General features: G+C 44.1%; 1 protein-coding gene across 1 annotated transcript in view; it reads left to right on the forward strand.

The window, feature by feature from the left end:
• Positions 1-11,245: 11,245 nt before the first annotated feature.
• Positions 11,246-17,563, forward strand: part of LOC110496314 (brevican core protein) — a 36,143-nt gene continuing 29,825 nt past the window's right edge. Inside the window, exon 1 of the mRNA XM_036952889.2 lies at positions 11,246-11,604. Within this exon, the coding sequence (XP_036808784.2) occupies positions 11,585-11,604 (20 nt within the window). The 5' untranslated portion in view covers positions 11,246-11,584. The remainder of the gene's footprint in view (positions 11,605-17,563) is intronic.

Raw genomic sequence — 17,563 nt, forward strand, 5'->3', positions numbered from 1 at the left:
CTGTGCTTCCAACTTTGTGGCAACAGTTTGGGGAAGGCCCAAACTGTTTTAGCATGACATTGCCCCCATGCACAAAGCGAGGTCCATACAGAAATGGTTTGTTGAGATCGGTGTGGAAGAACTTGACTGGCCTGCACAGAGCCCTGACTTCAACCACATCGAACACCTTTGGGATGAATTGGAACGCCGACTGCGAGCCAGTCCTAATTGCCCAACCTCAGTGCCCGACAGCACCAATACTCTTGTGACTGAATGGAAGCAAGTCTCCGCAGCAATGTTCCAACATCTAGTGGAAAGCCTTCCCAGAAGAGTGGAGGCTGTTTTAGCAGTTAAGGGGGGACCAACTCCATATTTATGCCCATGATTTTTGGAATGAGATGTTCGCTGAGCAGGTGTCCACATACTTTTGGTTATGTAGTGTCCATCAAAATGTATATTGTTACAAAGTACCACCCAAACAAATGTGAATAAATGACAAAATACTGGTGTCAAATAAAATACACAATATCTTGTATTTAAAATACAGAAAATACAAAAGTCGATTCCCATGTGGACCAAATTCACTGCATTATCCTTTCTCTGGAAGTGCATCCCTGTTTCAACTTTCTCTCAAGTTCCTCCACTCATCCACCAACACCTGTAATAGCCTCACAGGATACTGTCATAAGACGTCTGATAAAATGTTCTGAAGGATCCTGTTACAAATCACATGGATTTTTTTCTGGCCTCTCAAAAACAAATGATAAAATACTAAAAAGTAATGGAGATATGTATTTTCAAATATATGCAACAGAAGTATTACACATCTCTGACGGGAGGTAGGTAGGAGAGGTTCCCATCGCTGCACCGTAGACAAGAACCAAGGTGTTGATTTGGCTGCAAGCTGCTACTGGGAGCCAATGGAGAGTGCAAAGGAGCGGAGTGACATGGGAGAACTTGGGAAGATTGAACACCAGGCGGCTGCGACATTCATGGCACAAGCGTGGAGCCCAGCCAGCAAAGTTGCAAAGCCCAGGTTGCAAGTAACATGGGGTTTAAATCTACATTTGCAGTATTTGATACCAGTCACCCCAGTCTGATTAAAAGGACCCACCTGGCCACCTGGATCTCTCTGGAGCACCACTCACTCTCCGGTAGCAGCGGCTGATCACACAGATGGTCTTTCTTCTCCCATAGATGGCGTCTGTGTTGTTGTCTATGATGGGTTTGCCTGTGGGATACAGTTGCAAACCAATCCTTGGTAAGTACAGTGTCTGTGTCACTACTGTCCAATTTCCTGCTCTAGTCAAGAAATCCTATAGGATTAGTGATTTTTACAATAGAACCCTATAGGAGTCTCACAATCCTATCACCTCTCTCACCTCTCTCAAAATCCCTTTTGAATCCTATTGCACTACTTTTTTCCTAATTTATTAGTTTTTTTTAAATCATATTGAATCCTACAGGATTCTCACAGTCCTATAAGATTTTGTGGAACCTGTTTCGTAATCCTAGTGGAATTTTATTGAACTACTTTTTCTTACTGGGAATCAAAGTTAATCATATTGTACTCTATATGAGTCTCACAATCCCATAGGATTTTGTATCACCTCTATCAGAATCCAATTGAAATCCTATTGGACTACCTTTTTCCCGATTGGAAAAATATTTAGAATCTGATTGGATCCTATAAATCTTGTAGGATTTTTTTTTTTTTTACCCCAATTAGAATCCTATTAGAACTTTCTTCATTGAACCCAATAAACTTCCAGTACAATACAATGACATGAATCACAAACTGTTTGCTGATCATAAACAACAGTTGTATATTCATTTCTGTTTTATTCACCTGTAAGAAAGCCTGCCCCTTTAAGAGTGAGTGATTAAGTCACAGCTAGCACAAACCTGCAGTGTTTATTAGCCTAACTCCCAAGTTCAGCTCGCCAACTGTGGCTGTGCAAAGAATCTCAGTATTTCAAACATTATTATTCTGTTTTATCCTTCACTGTGCGTGAATGCAAGAACTGTGAGAAAGATATTTGTGTCCTTATGTTTCCTGATCAATTTGTCAATGTTTTTGTCATATTTTCGTCATTGTACATCATTTTATTCACACATTTTTATTCTACGGTGGTTCCTCCTTTAAATGTTACGTCATACTGCGGGACACCCTGCGTGCTGCTGCAGCATTCTGTGGCACATCATTTAATTCTCAGCCATTTCTTCTGTTACTGCAAGTTATTGCTAGTTTGACCGCCAGAGGGCATCTTTGAGAAGCATTTGATAGTATTCCGTATTGGCATTACCAGAGAATTTGTAACCTTTTTTGTAATAACATAGTATATGGGATTGATTTTGAGAAATTTGGCTTAATTAATTTGATTAATATTATGGTGTTTCCAATCAGAGAAAATGTGTCAGTTTGTAAATTCAGTCCGTTTCACTCTCGGAGTGCACACAGGACGTTCGGGCCGAGGAGTAGGGTTGATTTGAGCATTCTGGCCTTACAACGGCAGTCAAGCACCCAAGCTAACGTTGGCTGGCTACTTCCAGACACAAATGAGACCACTCTGGCCATTTTACTTGCCCTAGCAGAGCTGGTAAGGCAGTTTTCATGTTATCCAGGGAGTTGGTGACTGTAAATGTGCTGCAGGAAACAATTTAATTACGCTTTTTTCCCAACGTTTACTGACACCGGCCATATTCAACGGGTGTTGAGTGCTCGTAAAGTAATTATTCTGCGCTCTGGTACACTCAGATGAGAGTGCTCTGAAATCCGTGTAGATAGTAGGCTGGACACATGAAATTTTTAACAACGTTCTTTTCTGACATAAACTAGATAATTTTATCCGCCGTGGAGCCCAGTTATGACTATATTTCCCAAGTGCTTGCCGTCGTTTTGAAGTAATCGTGAAAAAACGGGCCTGATTTTAGTGCATTTTTCACCCTGCCAGCTCCTATTAGTTCTATTGAGCACTGTGGCACCAACTCGCCTTCCGAACGTTCTATTCCCAGCTTATTGTTCAACGTCACAATGCCTGCTTCACTATTCTTTGCAGTGAGACCTGCTCACGTTGTTGTTTTATAGTTAAAATGTAAACAACAAAAATAATATTGGAACTCTGCGGTCTTCCCACTGTTTTCTATTAAAATTATCATCATTATAATGTATTTATAACACCTAGATAATGAACTTCCTTCAATACAGTGTTTCACATTCTCCACAGGTTGAAATGAAGTTTATCATTGTCTCTGATTGGGGACCATATTTAGGTAGCCATATTCCTTGGATAGTTTGTGGGTTATTATTCTATGTTTAGTTGCCTGTTCTGCACTAGCTATATTGCTTCACGGTTCGTTTTGTTTAGTTCTGTTCAGTGTTCTCTCTTTATTAAAGAGTTACGCTCGCTTACCACGCTGCGCTTTAGTCTCCTCTTTATGACGAACGTGACAACAGGCTACAATGTGGGAATCTCATGCGTGGTAGAACTACAGTACATGTGTATTTCGGACTTGCATCCTTGGCACAATAAAGTTATTATATTCTACTCTATCCATAGGCTTCATTAATGCCATTCAGACTTGAAGTTGATACAACAACTATGATAGCTGAGGTTCATAAATTGGATATTTGTATGAATATTAGTTCAGAACCTAACGTTTTAGGGTCCATACACAGATCGGCTACATACTGTAGATAGCTACAAATAGTTAGCTAGCTATGTTACTTCAGCTGCATTGCAAGGCAAGCTTGCACAATTGTACATTCAATTTGCAGTAAATGCTTTAGCTAGCTAGATTCTTTACATCTACTGTTTCACAAGATGACAGCCTGGTTTGCTGGTTTTGTCAGGAGTCCCTAAAACATTAAACAACACGAATTACAAATTCATTCTCCTAACATTAGCTAGCTGGCTAATGTTAGCTTGTCAGATAATTTACAAAAATCGCTATTTAACAAGTTAACTTTATGACATAAAAATATTTCTTTGTCTCTACCTTTACTAACATATTCCTCTCAATTGTAAATTTTTTGCTTGACTCGTTATGACGTTATAACAACTTACATCTGGCTCCACCGTAATGTTTTGTCAGCCATATTTGCTGAAGCACACCATGAAGGCAAGGGTGGCTCGCGTCAAAATTCATCATTGGAACCACTCGATATGATTGTTCATATAAAAACCTTGGGACCCAAATGCATAATGAGTGCTCTAACTCCCCCTTGTGGTGGTCTTTAGCAATGAAGCCGTGATGCTGGGTACCTCTAAGTCCCGCGGTGCAAGCTCCCAACTTTTAAAGGAGGAACTATTGTAGCTAGGTGAATCACCCAGCAGGTAACATTGATACCATCATTTTCTGGTTGTAAACAGATTTTCTGGTTGAGAAGACATATTTACCGATTACAACCAATGGGTTAATTACAAGCAGGTAAATACTTATACTTATGGTATATAAAGGACAGGGTGAGGAGGACCAAGGAAGTGGTGGAGATGAAGCAGAAGAAGCCTATGTCTACCCAATAGGAGTGGATGTCGAGGTCCAACAGTTTATTGCCGCTTTGATCATACGGGGATTTGCAGACTAAGTCATGAGCATAAATAACTTGTCTGGCTATTGTTCTTCACCCAGTGGATGAACCAAGCATTCCTGCAGTCACAGCCCACTGAACACGCACTGGTTGAATCAATATTGTTTCCATGTCATTTCTAATGAAATTACATCGAACCAACGTGGAATAGACGTTGAATTGACATCTGTGCCCAGTGGGAGGTGAAAGAGTTATCTTGCTTGTATGGTGAAATCTAAAGACAATAGTTGGCCATAGGTTAGGTGGAGCTGTGTTAGCATTGGAATTGGACGAAACAGCTCTGTAAGGAAGGCCTGATATAACTTCAGAACTGATGTCAAGGTACACCGACTGAAGGGTCTTAATACCAAAACCTGCAATGAAAAATTATAATGATCTCAGAACTTCAATAAAACATTTTTTTTTGGTCAGCAGGTGCTCCTATCCAGAGCAATTTACAGGAGCAATTAGGGTTAATAAGTACCTTGCTCAATGGCATATCGACTGATTTCTCACCTAGTCAGCTCTGGGATTCGAACCAGCAACTTTTCAGTTAATATCCCAGGGCTCTTAAAGAACATGAATGTTGGGACCAACTATATCCAGACCTTGGGTAATACTTTCAAGGAGGGTTTGCAGAAACTAGAGACATTGGACTCAAATCAATCTGAACAGAATACTTTAAAAGATTATGATCACTAAATCATTAAAAATGATCTGGAAATCACATTTTCCATTTGAAACCTGGGACCTTTGAGGGACTTGGCCAACCTTCAAATCAAATTTTATTGGTCACATACACATGGTTTGCAGATGTTATTGCGAGTGTAGTGAAATACTTATACTTCTAGATCCGACAGTGCAGCAGTAGCTAACAGGTAATATCTAACAATTCCACAACAAAACCTAATACACACAATCTAGTAAAGGAATGGGATAAGAAAAAATATATGGATGAGCAGTGACAGAGCAGCTAAGATGCAATAGATAGTAAAGAATAGATAGTGAAGGATACAGTATACATTATATACATATGAGATGAGTAATGCGAGATATGTAAAAATTATTAAAGTGGCATTATTAAAGTGACTAGTGTTCCATTTATTAAAGTGGCCAATGATATCAAGTCTGGTGGTGGCTGTTTAACAATCTGATGGCCTTGAGATTGAAAAACAGATTCTATCTCTCTGTCCCAGCTTTGATGCACCTGTATTGACCTGGTCTTCCGGATGGAAGCGGAGTGAACAGGCAGTGGCTCGGGTGATTATTGTCCTTGATCTTTTTTGCCTTCCTGTGACATCTGTTGTTGTAGGTGTCCTGGAGGGCAGGTAGTTTGGCCCCGGTGATGCGTTGTGCAGACCAGACCACCCTCTGGAGAGCCTTGTGGTTGTGGGCGGTGCAGTTGCCGTACTAAGCGGTGATACAACTCGACAGGATTGTACCTATAAAAGTTTGTGAGGGTTTTCGCCTCCTGAGGTTGAAGAGGTGCTGTTGTGCCTTCTTCACCACAACGTCTGTGTGGGTGAACCATTTCAGTTTGTTGGTGCTATGGACACTGAGGAACTTAAAACGTTCCATCTTCTCCACTGCTGTCCCATCAATGTGAATAGGGGGATGCTCCCTTTGCTGTTTCCTGAAGTCCACAATCATCTCTTTTGTTTTGCTGACATTGAGTGAGAGGTTATTTTCCTGACACCACACTCCGAGGGCCTTCACCTCCTCCCTGTTGGCTGTTTCGTCATTGTTGGTAATCAAGTCTTCCACTATTGTGTCGTCTGCAAACTTGATGATTGAGTTGGAGGCGTGTGTGGCCACGCAGTCATGGGTGAACAGGGAGTACAGGAGGAGGCTGATAACACACCTTTGTGGGGCTCCAGTGTTGAGGAACAGCAGAGTGGAGGTGTTGTTTCCTACCTTCACCACCTGGGGGCGACCCATCAGGAAGTCCAGGTCCCAGTTGCACAGTGCAGGGTCGAGGCCCAGGGTCTCAAGCTTAACGATGAGTTTGGAGGGTACTATGGTGTTGAATGCTGAGCTGTAGTCAATGAACAGCATTCTGACGTAGGTATCCCTCTTGTCCAGATAGGATTGTGCAGTGTGATGGCGATTGCATCGTCTGGGGACCTATTTAGGCGGTAAGCAAATTGAAGTGGGTCTAGGGTGACAGGTAGGGTGGAGGTGATAGGATCCTTGACTAGTCTCTCAAAGCACTTCATGATGACAGAAGTGAGTGCTACGGGGCGATAGTCATTTAGTTTAGATACCTTAGCTTTCTTGGGAACAGGAACCATGGTGGCCATCTTGAAGCATGTGGGGACAGCAGACTGGGATAGGGATTGATTTAATATGTCCGTAAACACACCAGCCAGCTGGTCTGCGCATGCTCTGGGGACGCGGCTAGGGATGCCGTCTGGGCCGGCAGCCTTGCGAGGGTTAACACGTTTAAATGTTTTACTCACGTTGGCCACGGAGAAGGAGAGCCCACAGTCTTTGGTAGCGGGCCGCGTCGGTGGCACTGTATTGTCCTCAAAGCGCTCAAAGAAGTTGTTTAATTTGTCTGGAAGCAAGACGTCGACATCAGCGACGGGGCTGGTTTTCTTTTTGTAATTCGGGATTGTCTGTAAGCCCTGCCACATACATCTTGTCTTACAATACTCCATCGGTCATCAAATCAATATTATATGCTATGTTCACAGGACTAGAAACTTACGAAACTTTGATATATACGGTAATGCTTTCTTCTATGAAACAGATAAACCAATCACTCCACCGTTCTCTAACATGTCATCTCTAGATTACCGGATGATTGACAATCATGGTCCCCGGGGAGTACCTTGTAGTTTACCGCTTATTTTTGTAGGTACCCTAGTGGATAATCAGCTGTGGTTGGCAAAGGATGGGGAAAAAGTGTGACTCCACTCAGGATAATTGTAAGGGCGTTCGTCTGTAGGAGGAAGAGAAGCGGACCAAAGCGCAGCGTGGTGGTTATTCATGTTTTAATAAATCACTACACATGAACAAACTAACAAAAACAAGAAATGTGAAAACGCAAAACAGTCCTATCCTGTGACAACAAACACAGTGACAGGAACAATCACCCACAAACACACAGTGAAACCCAGGCTACCTAAGTATGATTCTCAATCAGAGACAACTAATGACACCTGCCTCTGATTGAGAACCATACTAGGCCGAAAACATAGAAATGCCCCAAAACATAGAAAAACAAACATAGACTGCCCACCCAACTCACGCCCTGACCATACTAAATAAATACAAAACAACAGAAATAGAGGTCAGAACGTGACAGTACCCCCCCCCAAAGGTGCGGACTCCGGCCGCAAAACCTTGACCTATAGGGGAGGGTCTGGGTGGGCGTCTGTCCGCGGTGGCGGCTCTGGCGCGGGACGCGGACCCCACTTCACCATTGTCTTAGTCCGCCTTATTGTCCGTCTCCCTGGCTTACTCACCATGACCACCCCTCTCAATGACCCCACTGGACAGAGGGGCTGCTCGGGACAGAGGGGCAGCTCGGGACAGAGGTGAAGCAGCTGCTCGGGACAGAGGGACAACTGCTCGGGACAGAGGGACAACTGCTCGGGACAGAGGGGCGATAGCAGCTCGGGACAGAGGGGCGATAGCAGCTCGGGACAGAGGGGCGATAGCAGCTCGGGACAGAGGGGCGGCAGCTGCTCGGGACAGAGGGGCGGCAGCAGCTTGGGACAGAGGGGCGACAGCTGCTCTGGACAGAGGGGCAGCTGCTCGGGCGGCCCCTGGCTGACTGACGGCACTGGCGGCCCCTGGCTTACGTGCGGCCCCTGGCTGACTGGCGGCACTGGCGGCCCCTGGCTTACTGGCGGCCCCTGGCTTACTGGCGGCACTGGCGGCCCCTGGCTGACTGTCGGCACTGGCGGCCCCTGGCTGACTGGCGGCACTGGCGGCCCCTGGCTGACTGGCGACACTGGCGGCCCCTGGCTGACTGGCGACACTGGCGGCCCCTGGCTGACTGGCGGCACTGGCGGCCCCTGGCTGACTGGCGGCACTGGCGGCCCCTGGCTGACTGGCGGCACTGGCGGCCCCTGGCCGACTGGCGGCACTGGCGGCCCCTGGCTGACGGGCGGCACTGGCGGCTCCTGGCTGACGGGCGGCATTGGCGGCTCCTGGCAGACGGGCGGCACTGGCGGCGCTGGGCAGACGGGCGGCGCTGGCGGCGTTGGGCAGACGGGAAGCTCAGATGGCGCTGGGCAGACGGGAAGCTCAGATGGCGCTGGGCAGACGGGAAGCTCAGATGGCGCTGGGCAGACGGGAAGCTCAGATGGCGCTGGGCAGACGGGAAGCTCAGATGGCGCTGGGCAGACGGGAAGCTCAGATGGCGCCGGACAGGCGGGAGGCTCCGGCAGTGCTGGACAGGCGAGGCGCACTGTAGGCCTGATGCGTGGTGCTGGCACTGGTGGTACTGGGCCGAGGACACGCACAGGAAGCCTTGTGCGGGGAGCTGCTACCGGAGGGCTGGGGTGTGGAGGTGGTGACGGATAGACCGGGCCGTGAAGGCGTACTGGAGATCTTGAGAGCAGGGCTGGCACCAACCGCCCTGGCTGGATCTTCACCCTAGCCCGGCAGATGTGGGGAGCTGGGATGTAGCGCACCGGGCTAAGCACGCGTACTGGGGACACCGTGCGCACAACTGCATAACACGGTGCCTGACCAGCACCACGCCCGCCACAGTTAGCACTGCTAGGAGCACTGTAGTGCTGAGATGGCACAGGACGTGCAAGGCTAGGGAGATGCACAGGAGGCCTGGTGCGTGAGGCTGGCACAGTCTTCACCAGACCCCTCGCACGCACCTCAGGATGAGTATGGAGAGCTGACCCCGGTGCCATTAAATCCCTGACACGCTCCGTCGGGCGAATGTCGTGCCTCATGCACCAAACCAGCAAGTCCCTCATATCACTCTCCTCCAATTTCCCCATTAACTCCTTCACAGTCTCTGCTTCGCTCACCTCCAACACCAGCTCTGGTTCTGAGCTCCTCCTTGGCTCCTCACGATAAACGGGGAGAGTTGGCTCAGGTCTGACTCCTGACTCTGCCACACTCCCCCTGTGCCCCCCCCCAAGAAATTTTTGGGGGTGACTCTCGGGCTTCCGTCCGCGCCGCCGTGCTTGCTTCTCAGAATGCCGCCTCTCTGCTTTTGCTGCCTCCAGCTCGGCCTTGGGGCGGCAATATTCTCCTGGCTTAGCCCAGGGTCCTTTCCCGTCGAGGATTTCCTCCCATGTCCAGAATTCCTTACTACGTATCTCCTGCAGCCGCTGTTGCTTCTCCTGCTGCTCCTGCCTGTTGACACGCTGCTTGGTCCTGTTGGGGTGGGTGATTCTGTAAGGGCGGTCGTCTGTAGGAGGAAGAGAAGCGGACCAAAGCGCAGCGTGGTGGTTATTCATGTTTTAATAAATCACTACACACGAACAAACTAACAAAAACAAGAAATGTGAAAACGCAAAACAGTCCTATCCTGTGACAACAAACACAGTGACAGGAACAATCACCCACAAACACACAGTGAAACCCAGGCTACCTAAGTATGATTCTCAATCAGAGACAACTAATGACACCTGCCTCTGATTGAGAACCATACTAGGCCGAAAACATAGAAATGCCCCAAAACATAGAAAAACAAACATAGACTGCCCACCCAACTCACGCCCTGACCATACTAAATAAATACAAAACAACAGAAATAGAGGTCAGAACGTGACAATAATGCTGGGTTCGGCAGGTTGTGTGATTAAAAGTGAGAGAGGCTGAAATTTAACAACGGAAATGGAACCTTCTTCTGGGCTTTTAAAATTAATCCCATACATAGCCAGCAAAACAGCCTAAAATGTTTTGTAATGTTTCTTAGTGGACAATTCCAGGTATTCTCTCCCTGTTTCAGTCCGTTTTCTTCTGTTTGAAGCATAATAAACATGACCTAGCCCTTTCTGCTTTGCCATTTCCCGCCCAAACAGTCCCAGCAATGTCTCATCAGTGTCAAATTCCTCTGAGTCTCGCCACTTCTGCCAAGGCAGAGGACATCTACAAAGCACCATTCACTCACAGTTTAACCCCAAGGATGGGATGCCTCACTATGTGTGCTTGCTTTGCATACTGCTCTTTGGGGTTAAGAAGACAATGTTGTCATTGATACACTTTCAGAAATCATTAGCAGAAGAGGAACTTTGTGAAGTTCAAAAGTCTTCGTCAACTTTTGTGTACAGAAACATTGCGTGTACTCACTCTGATTGAAATAATCCTACGTTCACATAAATTAAATATTCACATCTGGAATTTCGAAATGATTTGTATAGTGTTCATTGACCAGAATAAACCAATTGCAATGGATTCTAAACTTATTGTAAATGCATTATTCATGGTTACCTGCAGGCATACGTTATATTCAATAAAACTTTTTCATAGGCTGCATCATCCCATCGCCTTCTTTGCATGCTCTCTGCGACTCTAGTCTATTCTCTCTCGTTGCTTACCTGCAGCATCAGCAATTTGCCCGAATGCTGCACTGACTGACGCACTCTCCCCCTTCGTCTCTCCTCTCTACCCACCGCATTTCTCTTATATTCCCCCTTGCAATAAAACCATGTCTGATCCTTTCCATTAAACGTCATCAATCGTCACGAATTGAGACGTCGCTCAAACAGTTCAACTGCATTGCCATGTATGTCATCCCATCCCACTTTTACTCCATCCCTTTACACGGACACATTCTCCTCCATCCTCTTAGTTGAATGACAAAAGTGGGCAGTTCAAGATTTCATATTTGCCCTCACTGTCTCAAACTCTCTCTTTTCTTCCTCTCCTTTGCAGCCGGTCGGTCGTACGCGTCCCATACCTGCATAGAGTTCCCAGTATTCTTGGGTACAGTATTGAACGTCGCAATATCCCGCGCGCACTGCACCAAGTGAGGGAGCCGATGCCGAAAAGACTTCCCATCCTTTCAACCAAAAAAATATTAGAAAATCCAGGATTGGACAACCATTGATCGAAATGTTTGTCGAAATAATGCGGTAGGTGTCGTTTTATTGATAATTTAGCCTAACAAGTTTGGACCGATGGCGTTTAAATGAGGGCAGAAAGTTATAGTTGGCTTTGTCATATATATATATATATATATATATGTAGCCTGCATTTATGTGTGACATGCAATTATTATTTTTTTCCTCTCATTGCTTTCCTTCCCCGGTGGTCCTGAATTTAGCCTACTCTTATTTACATGGGCTATAATTGGGCTACAAGCAGGATTAGACCGTTTAGGGTCGTATTTCTTTTAAACTCACCTGCGCCCTCAGAATGTTTTTTTCTTAAGAATAATGTTCGACGTTTATTCTACAGTGAAAATCGGATGCGTAATTTGAACATCTTTTCATCAGATTGAGAATAAATCCAGAAGCATAACTTTTCATTTCACAATGTCTCTGCATTGTCCTTTGACTGATGCATCTTTAACTTTGCTTTGTAGCTTAAAGTTTAATACTACAGAGCTTTGCAAGATGTTCCACAAACTGTATTTCCACATGAATACGCACTTTCATCAGCAGTATTATTTAGTAAAGAGACACCTTCTGCCCATGGTTGGTTTAACCATTAAGAGTCTATTGACGCACCCGTGCGTCAATCTAAGTAACATCATTTTAAACAATCCCCATAAAAATCCATCAGTTTAAACTAGAGAGATGTTTTTTTGTGTACATGGGCTGCGTCTCAATGACCACATCCACATATGTCGGCCTTCTGCATCTGTGGTGGAAGGTGGCCAAGCTACAGTGGTGTTTGTCAAACCATGAGATGTCCAAAAATCCATCTTCTCACAAATAAAATGTGTAGCATCCAAAAGGGTTCGGCCTACAAACTAAAGTGACCACTCTATAGAAAGATGAGAATCTCAGGAATACTATGGTGTTCATACAAATTAATGTAAGTAGGAGTTTAGTTTTGTGCAAACAAAAGTAAGGGGTTAAAATATTTGTTCAAAAAAAGCAAAATATTTCCTGACACTTATAAACCTCATTCCTTATGATTTCTTTTTTTGACTGTATTTTTTTTTCTTCCATTTATGAATGTATTATTCAATATGTTTCTAGTGGCAATAGTAGTAAATGCCAAATAAAATATTTGATCAAATCATACATAAAATATATATATATATATATATATATATATTTTTTTTTTATGTATGATTTGATCAAATATTTTATTTGGCATTTACTACTATTGCCACTAGAAACATATATATATATATATATATATTATTCAATATCTAAAGGGGTACTAAAATTAAAAATCAATGGCTTAGACTTTTAGGTCTTAGCTCTTTTTGTAATGTAGAAACCTAAACACCATTACACTCTCTCTCTATTCTATCCATCCATTTAAGCACAAAATAACTTTCCTTCACCACTTTCGTTTTTTGGGGTCCTCTAGAACAGTACCACTCCTAGTACTTCTCAGTTTCGACAGGGTCACAAATAACAACTCTCTCACTGTCTTTAGTCTTTACTTGTCCTTTCTCCCACTCTGTCTATTCCCACTGGGCACACAGTGGTTGAATCAACTTTGTTTCCACGTAACTTCAATGAAATTGAAGGAATAGACGTTGAATTGACGTCTGTGCCCAGTGTGTTTTCTCCTCCCTGCGAGCTCTCTATTCCCCCCCCTCTCTGTCCCCCTCTCTGTCCCCCTCTCTAATGTAGTCTCTTAGTGGACATGTTGCCTTTGGCATCACAGGCTATAAGCGTCAGTCTTTGGTGCAGCCAAAAACGTGATTTTGCTGTGTTTTATATATATATATATATATATTTCCACACTCTGAGGTTGGAATAATACTGTGAAATTGTGAAAAGGATGATAATGCCATTTTAGTATAAGAGCTGTTTGAAAAGACAGCCTGAAATTGTAGCATTTTTTGGTAGGATGGTGTTTTGGCCTGCCTGGTGACATCATCAATAGAACAATAAGGTGGAGAGTTCCAAACCTCTCTGCCAATAACAGCTAGTTTTCAGTTTTCCACTCCCCACTCAGACCACTCCCAGACAGTCTTAGCAAAATTATTTTAGTTTCTTTTTGAGAATTTGTATAGAAAACAATCACAGTAAGGTACTTCATTCTTACCCAGAAATAAAAATGGCTGCTTTGGACATTAAAGCCTAATAAGTAGCAACTGTGGTGGGACGAAACAGCGGTGATATTTCATTTTAACATGAACTCTTTTCTAAAGAGAGTCGTTACTTATTCACATGATGGGTTTTGACCCCTGCGGCACTGCTTAGGCACTTTAATCTAGTGGCACCAATAGGATTCTAGCTAATAACTACCAAACTATTATCAATATTGAACTTCAGGGCTCATTTTAACCAACCTATGATGCCAGATATAGTTTCAAATTGCTGGTGACATGGTGGGCATATATTACTTGTTACTATCGCTAGCTTGTGTACTTTGTTGCTACAAAGGTTGTTGTCTATATCCCATATTACAGTAGAACACCCACCCCCAAGATATTTTTGAGAGATACGGTCTTGAAAAACAAATATTATTGCCACTATTGGTTGTGAATATGAACTTCTGAAGAGTTCATCAACCACTGGTAGGTTATACAACTAGGTTGAAAACAGAGTTGGGGTCAATTCAATTTCAATGCTTTTTTTATTTATTTGAAGACATTTCTGATAGACTCTGGGTGCAATCAAATGACATTTTCAACCAACCGTTTCACACTCAAGAAGCTGAAATTTCAATAGTGGGGTGGTTGTGTGATTCACACACATTTTGATGGCTAAATGAAATGGAAGAATGGATGGATAAACTTAATAGATATATTAGCATTTACAATCTCTTTGGAATCTCCAGTCCAGCCCAAAGAATATAGAATAATCCTCACTAGAGATTTCCAAGTCAATGACATCAATCTCCCATTGACATCAATTCCTGATTTACATGGAAGTTCGAATTACAGCACACACACATTTCTCAAGTTACGATGCGGCCGTAAGTTGGGGGAGTTGGGAGAGTAATTTTCCCCAAGGGACTTTTTTTTATGTTAAAAGATACGAGTGATTTATGAATTTGAGGAAGCAGGTTTGAGGAACAAGCAAAAAAAGGTATCTGAGGTCTACATGGTTGTTAAGGGGATATTTCACCCAAATGACATTGTTTCCTTTCAATCCAAAGTGTGGATTTTCATTTCAGAGTAAGGAAACAAATATGTAATGTGGGTGAAGTATCTATTTAACAGACAAGGTTGTAGGGGAGATTCAGAGGTAGTACTTAAAAAAAGGGAACTTGAACTAGCCTTCTGTGTTCATTGAACAAGGGGAAGTTAGACAAATGAACTAGGGTTACGTGGGTTAGACCAGTGATGAAGAGACTAAGAGCCGAGAGAATTAAAAACAAGCGGCCAACATTCTCTTGTGTGTATCTGGGCCAGAACATTTCTTTTGCAATTTTCTATAAAACAACATGTGGATGTTGTGCCCTTGCTAGACCGTGCAGAGACTGCTAAAATCCTCTGCTTCCCCTGTGACACAGTCTCCTCAGTCTCCTCATCCAGGGAAATCAGGACATCATGCACCTTTCTTGTCTTTCATCCCACCCTGCAGGAGGCGAGAGCAGGACGCTCTGAGTGCACTCTGTTTCTCTGGCTTTCACCACACAGCCTCGGGGACTGTGGGCTTCTTTAGTTCAACTCAGTAATGGACACGGTATATAGGGGGGGGGGGGGGGGGGGGGGGGGGGCATAAGCAGAAAAGTGAGAGGTGTCCATATAAGTGAATGGGCCTGAACAAGCAAGTACTGATGGAAGTGGAGAGCAGGAGGTAAGGAGGGAAAGATTATTTCTAAACAAAAACTCTTCATTAAGCAACCTTGAAATGAAGTGACGTAAAACGTAACCTCACTAAAATGGTTTCAAGAGTCAGTGCTGTCTTACCTAGAGCTTGTAGCTGTTTGTGTGATTTGATATGGCTCTTGTACAGTGCAGTACAAGTGTTTGACATCATAGTAAAGTGCAGCATGGGTTGTGATAACCTATTTTCGAAGTCCCCACAATACCTCCTCGACAGCTACATAAGCGATCTGCTTGCATTGTGCCTGTCTTTTTGTGTCTGCATAAAGCGTACATCATGGTCCAAACCATGTTTTCTACAATAATGGACCTTTGGCTTTCAAATTTTCAGCGCGGCTCAAGCAATTCTCTTCAACTGTCAACACATTCAAATGAAAAAAGGACGCGTACATGGAGCCACGTTGGTTGGGAATTTTTAGGAAGGTGCGCATTCGGACTGTGTATCCCCCCGCGGACGATAGCGTAGCTATGTCACAATGGGACGCAGTACTATCACGTCTCAGCGTCTGTGGATGAAAGAGCTGATTGAAAGAGCCCTATTTTGTACAGTGTGTACCATGTACTTGAGGATATTGCACAGGCAGCTTTTTCTGGACATGGCAGTGCTGTTGGTGGCGTCTCTGGGCCACGCTTGAGTTCTATTCCCTGGTTTCTTAATTAAAAAGAACAGAAAAGCTGACTGCACAATAACTGCCCAAGGACGTTCTTTCTGAAAGATGTGGCCAAGAGGCACCCAACAAATCAGGCCTGACTGCCATTTTATTCACCGTCATCAGTCTGTCGCCATCAGGATGAACACAAACCTGTATTTACGGATACTCGGTAACAATGGTTCAGTTTGAGAGGCCCTTGGTTAGTGTTCTCTTCATGTGGTCATTGCTTTTCTTCAAGTCCTGTTTTAAGTGATTCCTAGTAGCTTTTGGCTTCTTTTTCCATGAAGTAAAGAAAACGGGCCAGTATCTCTTGTCCTGTAATTTTCCAATGTGGACGTTTGTAAGAGAATGGGTATAAAGTGAAACACAGTGTGCAGCTGTCCACTCGCGCGCCGCTCGCCTTTTGTCCGACGTTTTCCAGTCAAGAATATTAATGGCTGCCTGTCTGTGGAGCTAACCCAGCTGGCACGAATACAAACAACATTTATTCAACCACAAGGCAGTGTCGGTTTATATGACACTTGTGTCTGTTTGTCTGCTCTGTGTTTGGATTCCTTTGACTGGATTTGATATACAGTAACAGCAATGATGAGAATAAGGGTGGAATTAAAAAAAAAAAGCATAGATTAATAATCTGTGTGCTGCAATTGACTCAATTGCGAGCAACTTCAGAGTTGAAGCGTGAGGCTAAATTTATCTGCTGTTTTTGGTCCTGTAGCTACCACTTTGTAGCTGCGTGAAGCACACCTGTACCTGCACAGACACTACAGTTGAAGTCAGATGTTTACATACACTTAGGTTGGTCAATTTTCAACCACTCCACAAATTTCTTGTTAACAAACTATAGTTTTGGCAAGTCGGTTAGAACATCTACTTTGCACGACACAATATTGTTTACAGACTATTTCACTTTTAATTCACTGTATCACAATTTCAGTGGGTAAAAAATGTACATACACTAAGTTGACTGTGCTTTCAAACAGCTTGGGAAATTCCAGAAAATGATGTCATGGCTTTAGAAGCTTCTGATTGGCTAATTGTGTAAGGGGGCGCATACTGGCGGCAGAGAAGTCAGACGCAGGATAGAAAACTGTGTTTCCAGCGGTGCAGTTTATTAAACAAAAACTCACCGGGAAACATAACAAATATAACAAATGGGTACAATACACACCAGGACAAACGTGCACAAACACTTACAAATAACATTCACCGACAAACACAAGGGGGAACAGAGGGTTAAATACACAACATGTAACTGATGGGATTGAAACCAGGTGTGATACAAGACAAGACAAAAATGAAAATAGGATCTGCAATGGCTAGAAAGTCGGTGACTTTGAATTCCGCCCGAACAAGGAGAAGGACCAACTTCGGCGGAAGTCGTGACAGTACACCCCCCTGAAGTGCGGCCCCGGCAGAGCGTCAACCGGTGTCGAATGGGTTAGGCGCAGGGCGATCCGGACGAAGACGGTG

This window comes from Oncorhynchus mykiss, chromosome 18, assembly GCF_057628025.1.
Source record: "Oncorhynchus mykiss isolate SJ-2025 chromosome 18, ASM5762802v1, whole genome shotgun sequence".
NCBI lineage: Eukaryota > Metazoa > Chordata > Actinopteri > Salmoniformes > Salmonidae > Oncorhynchus > Oncorhynchus mykiss.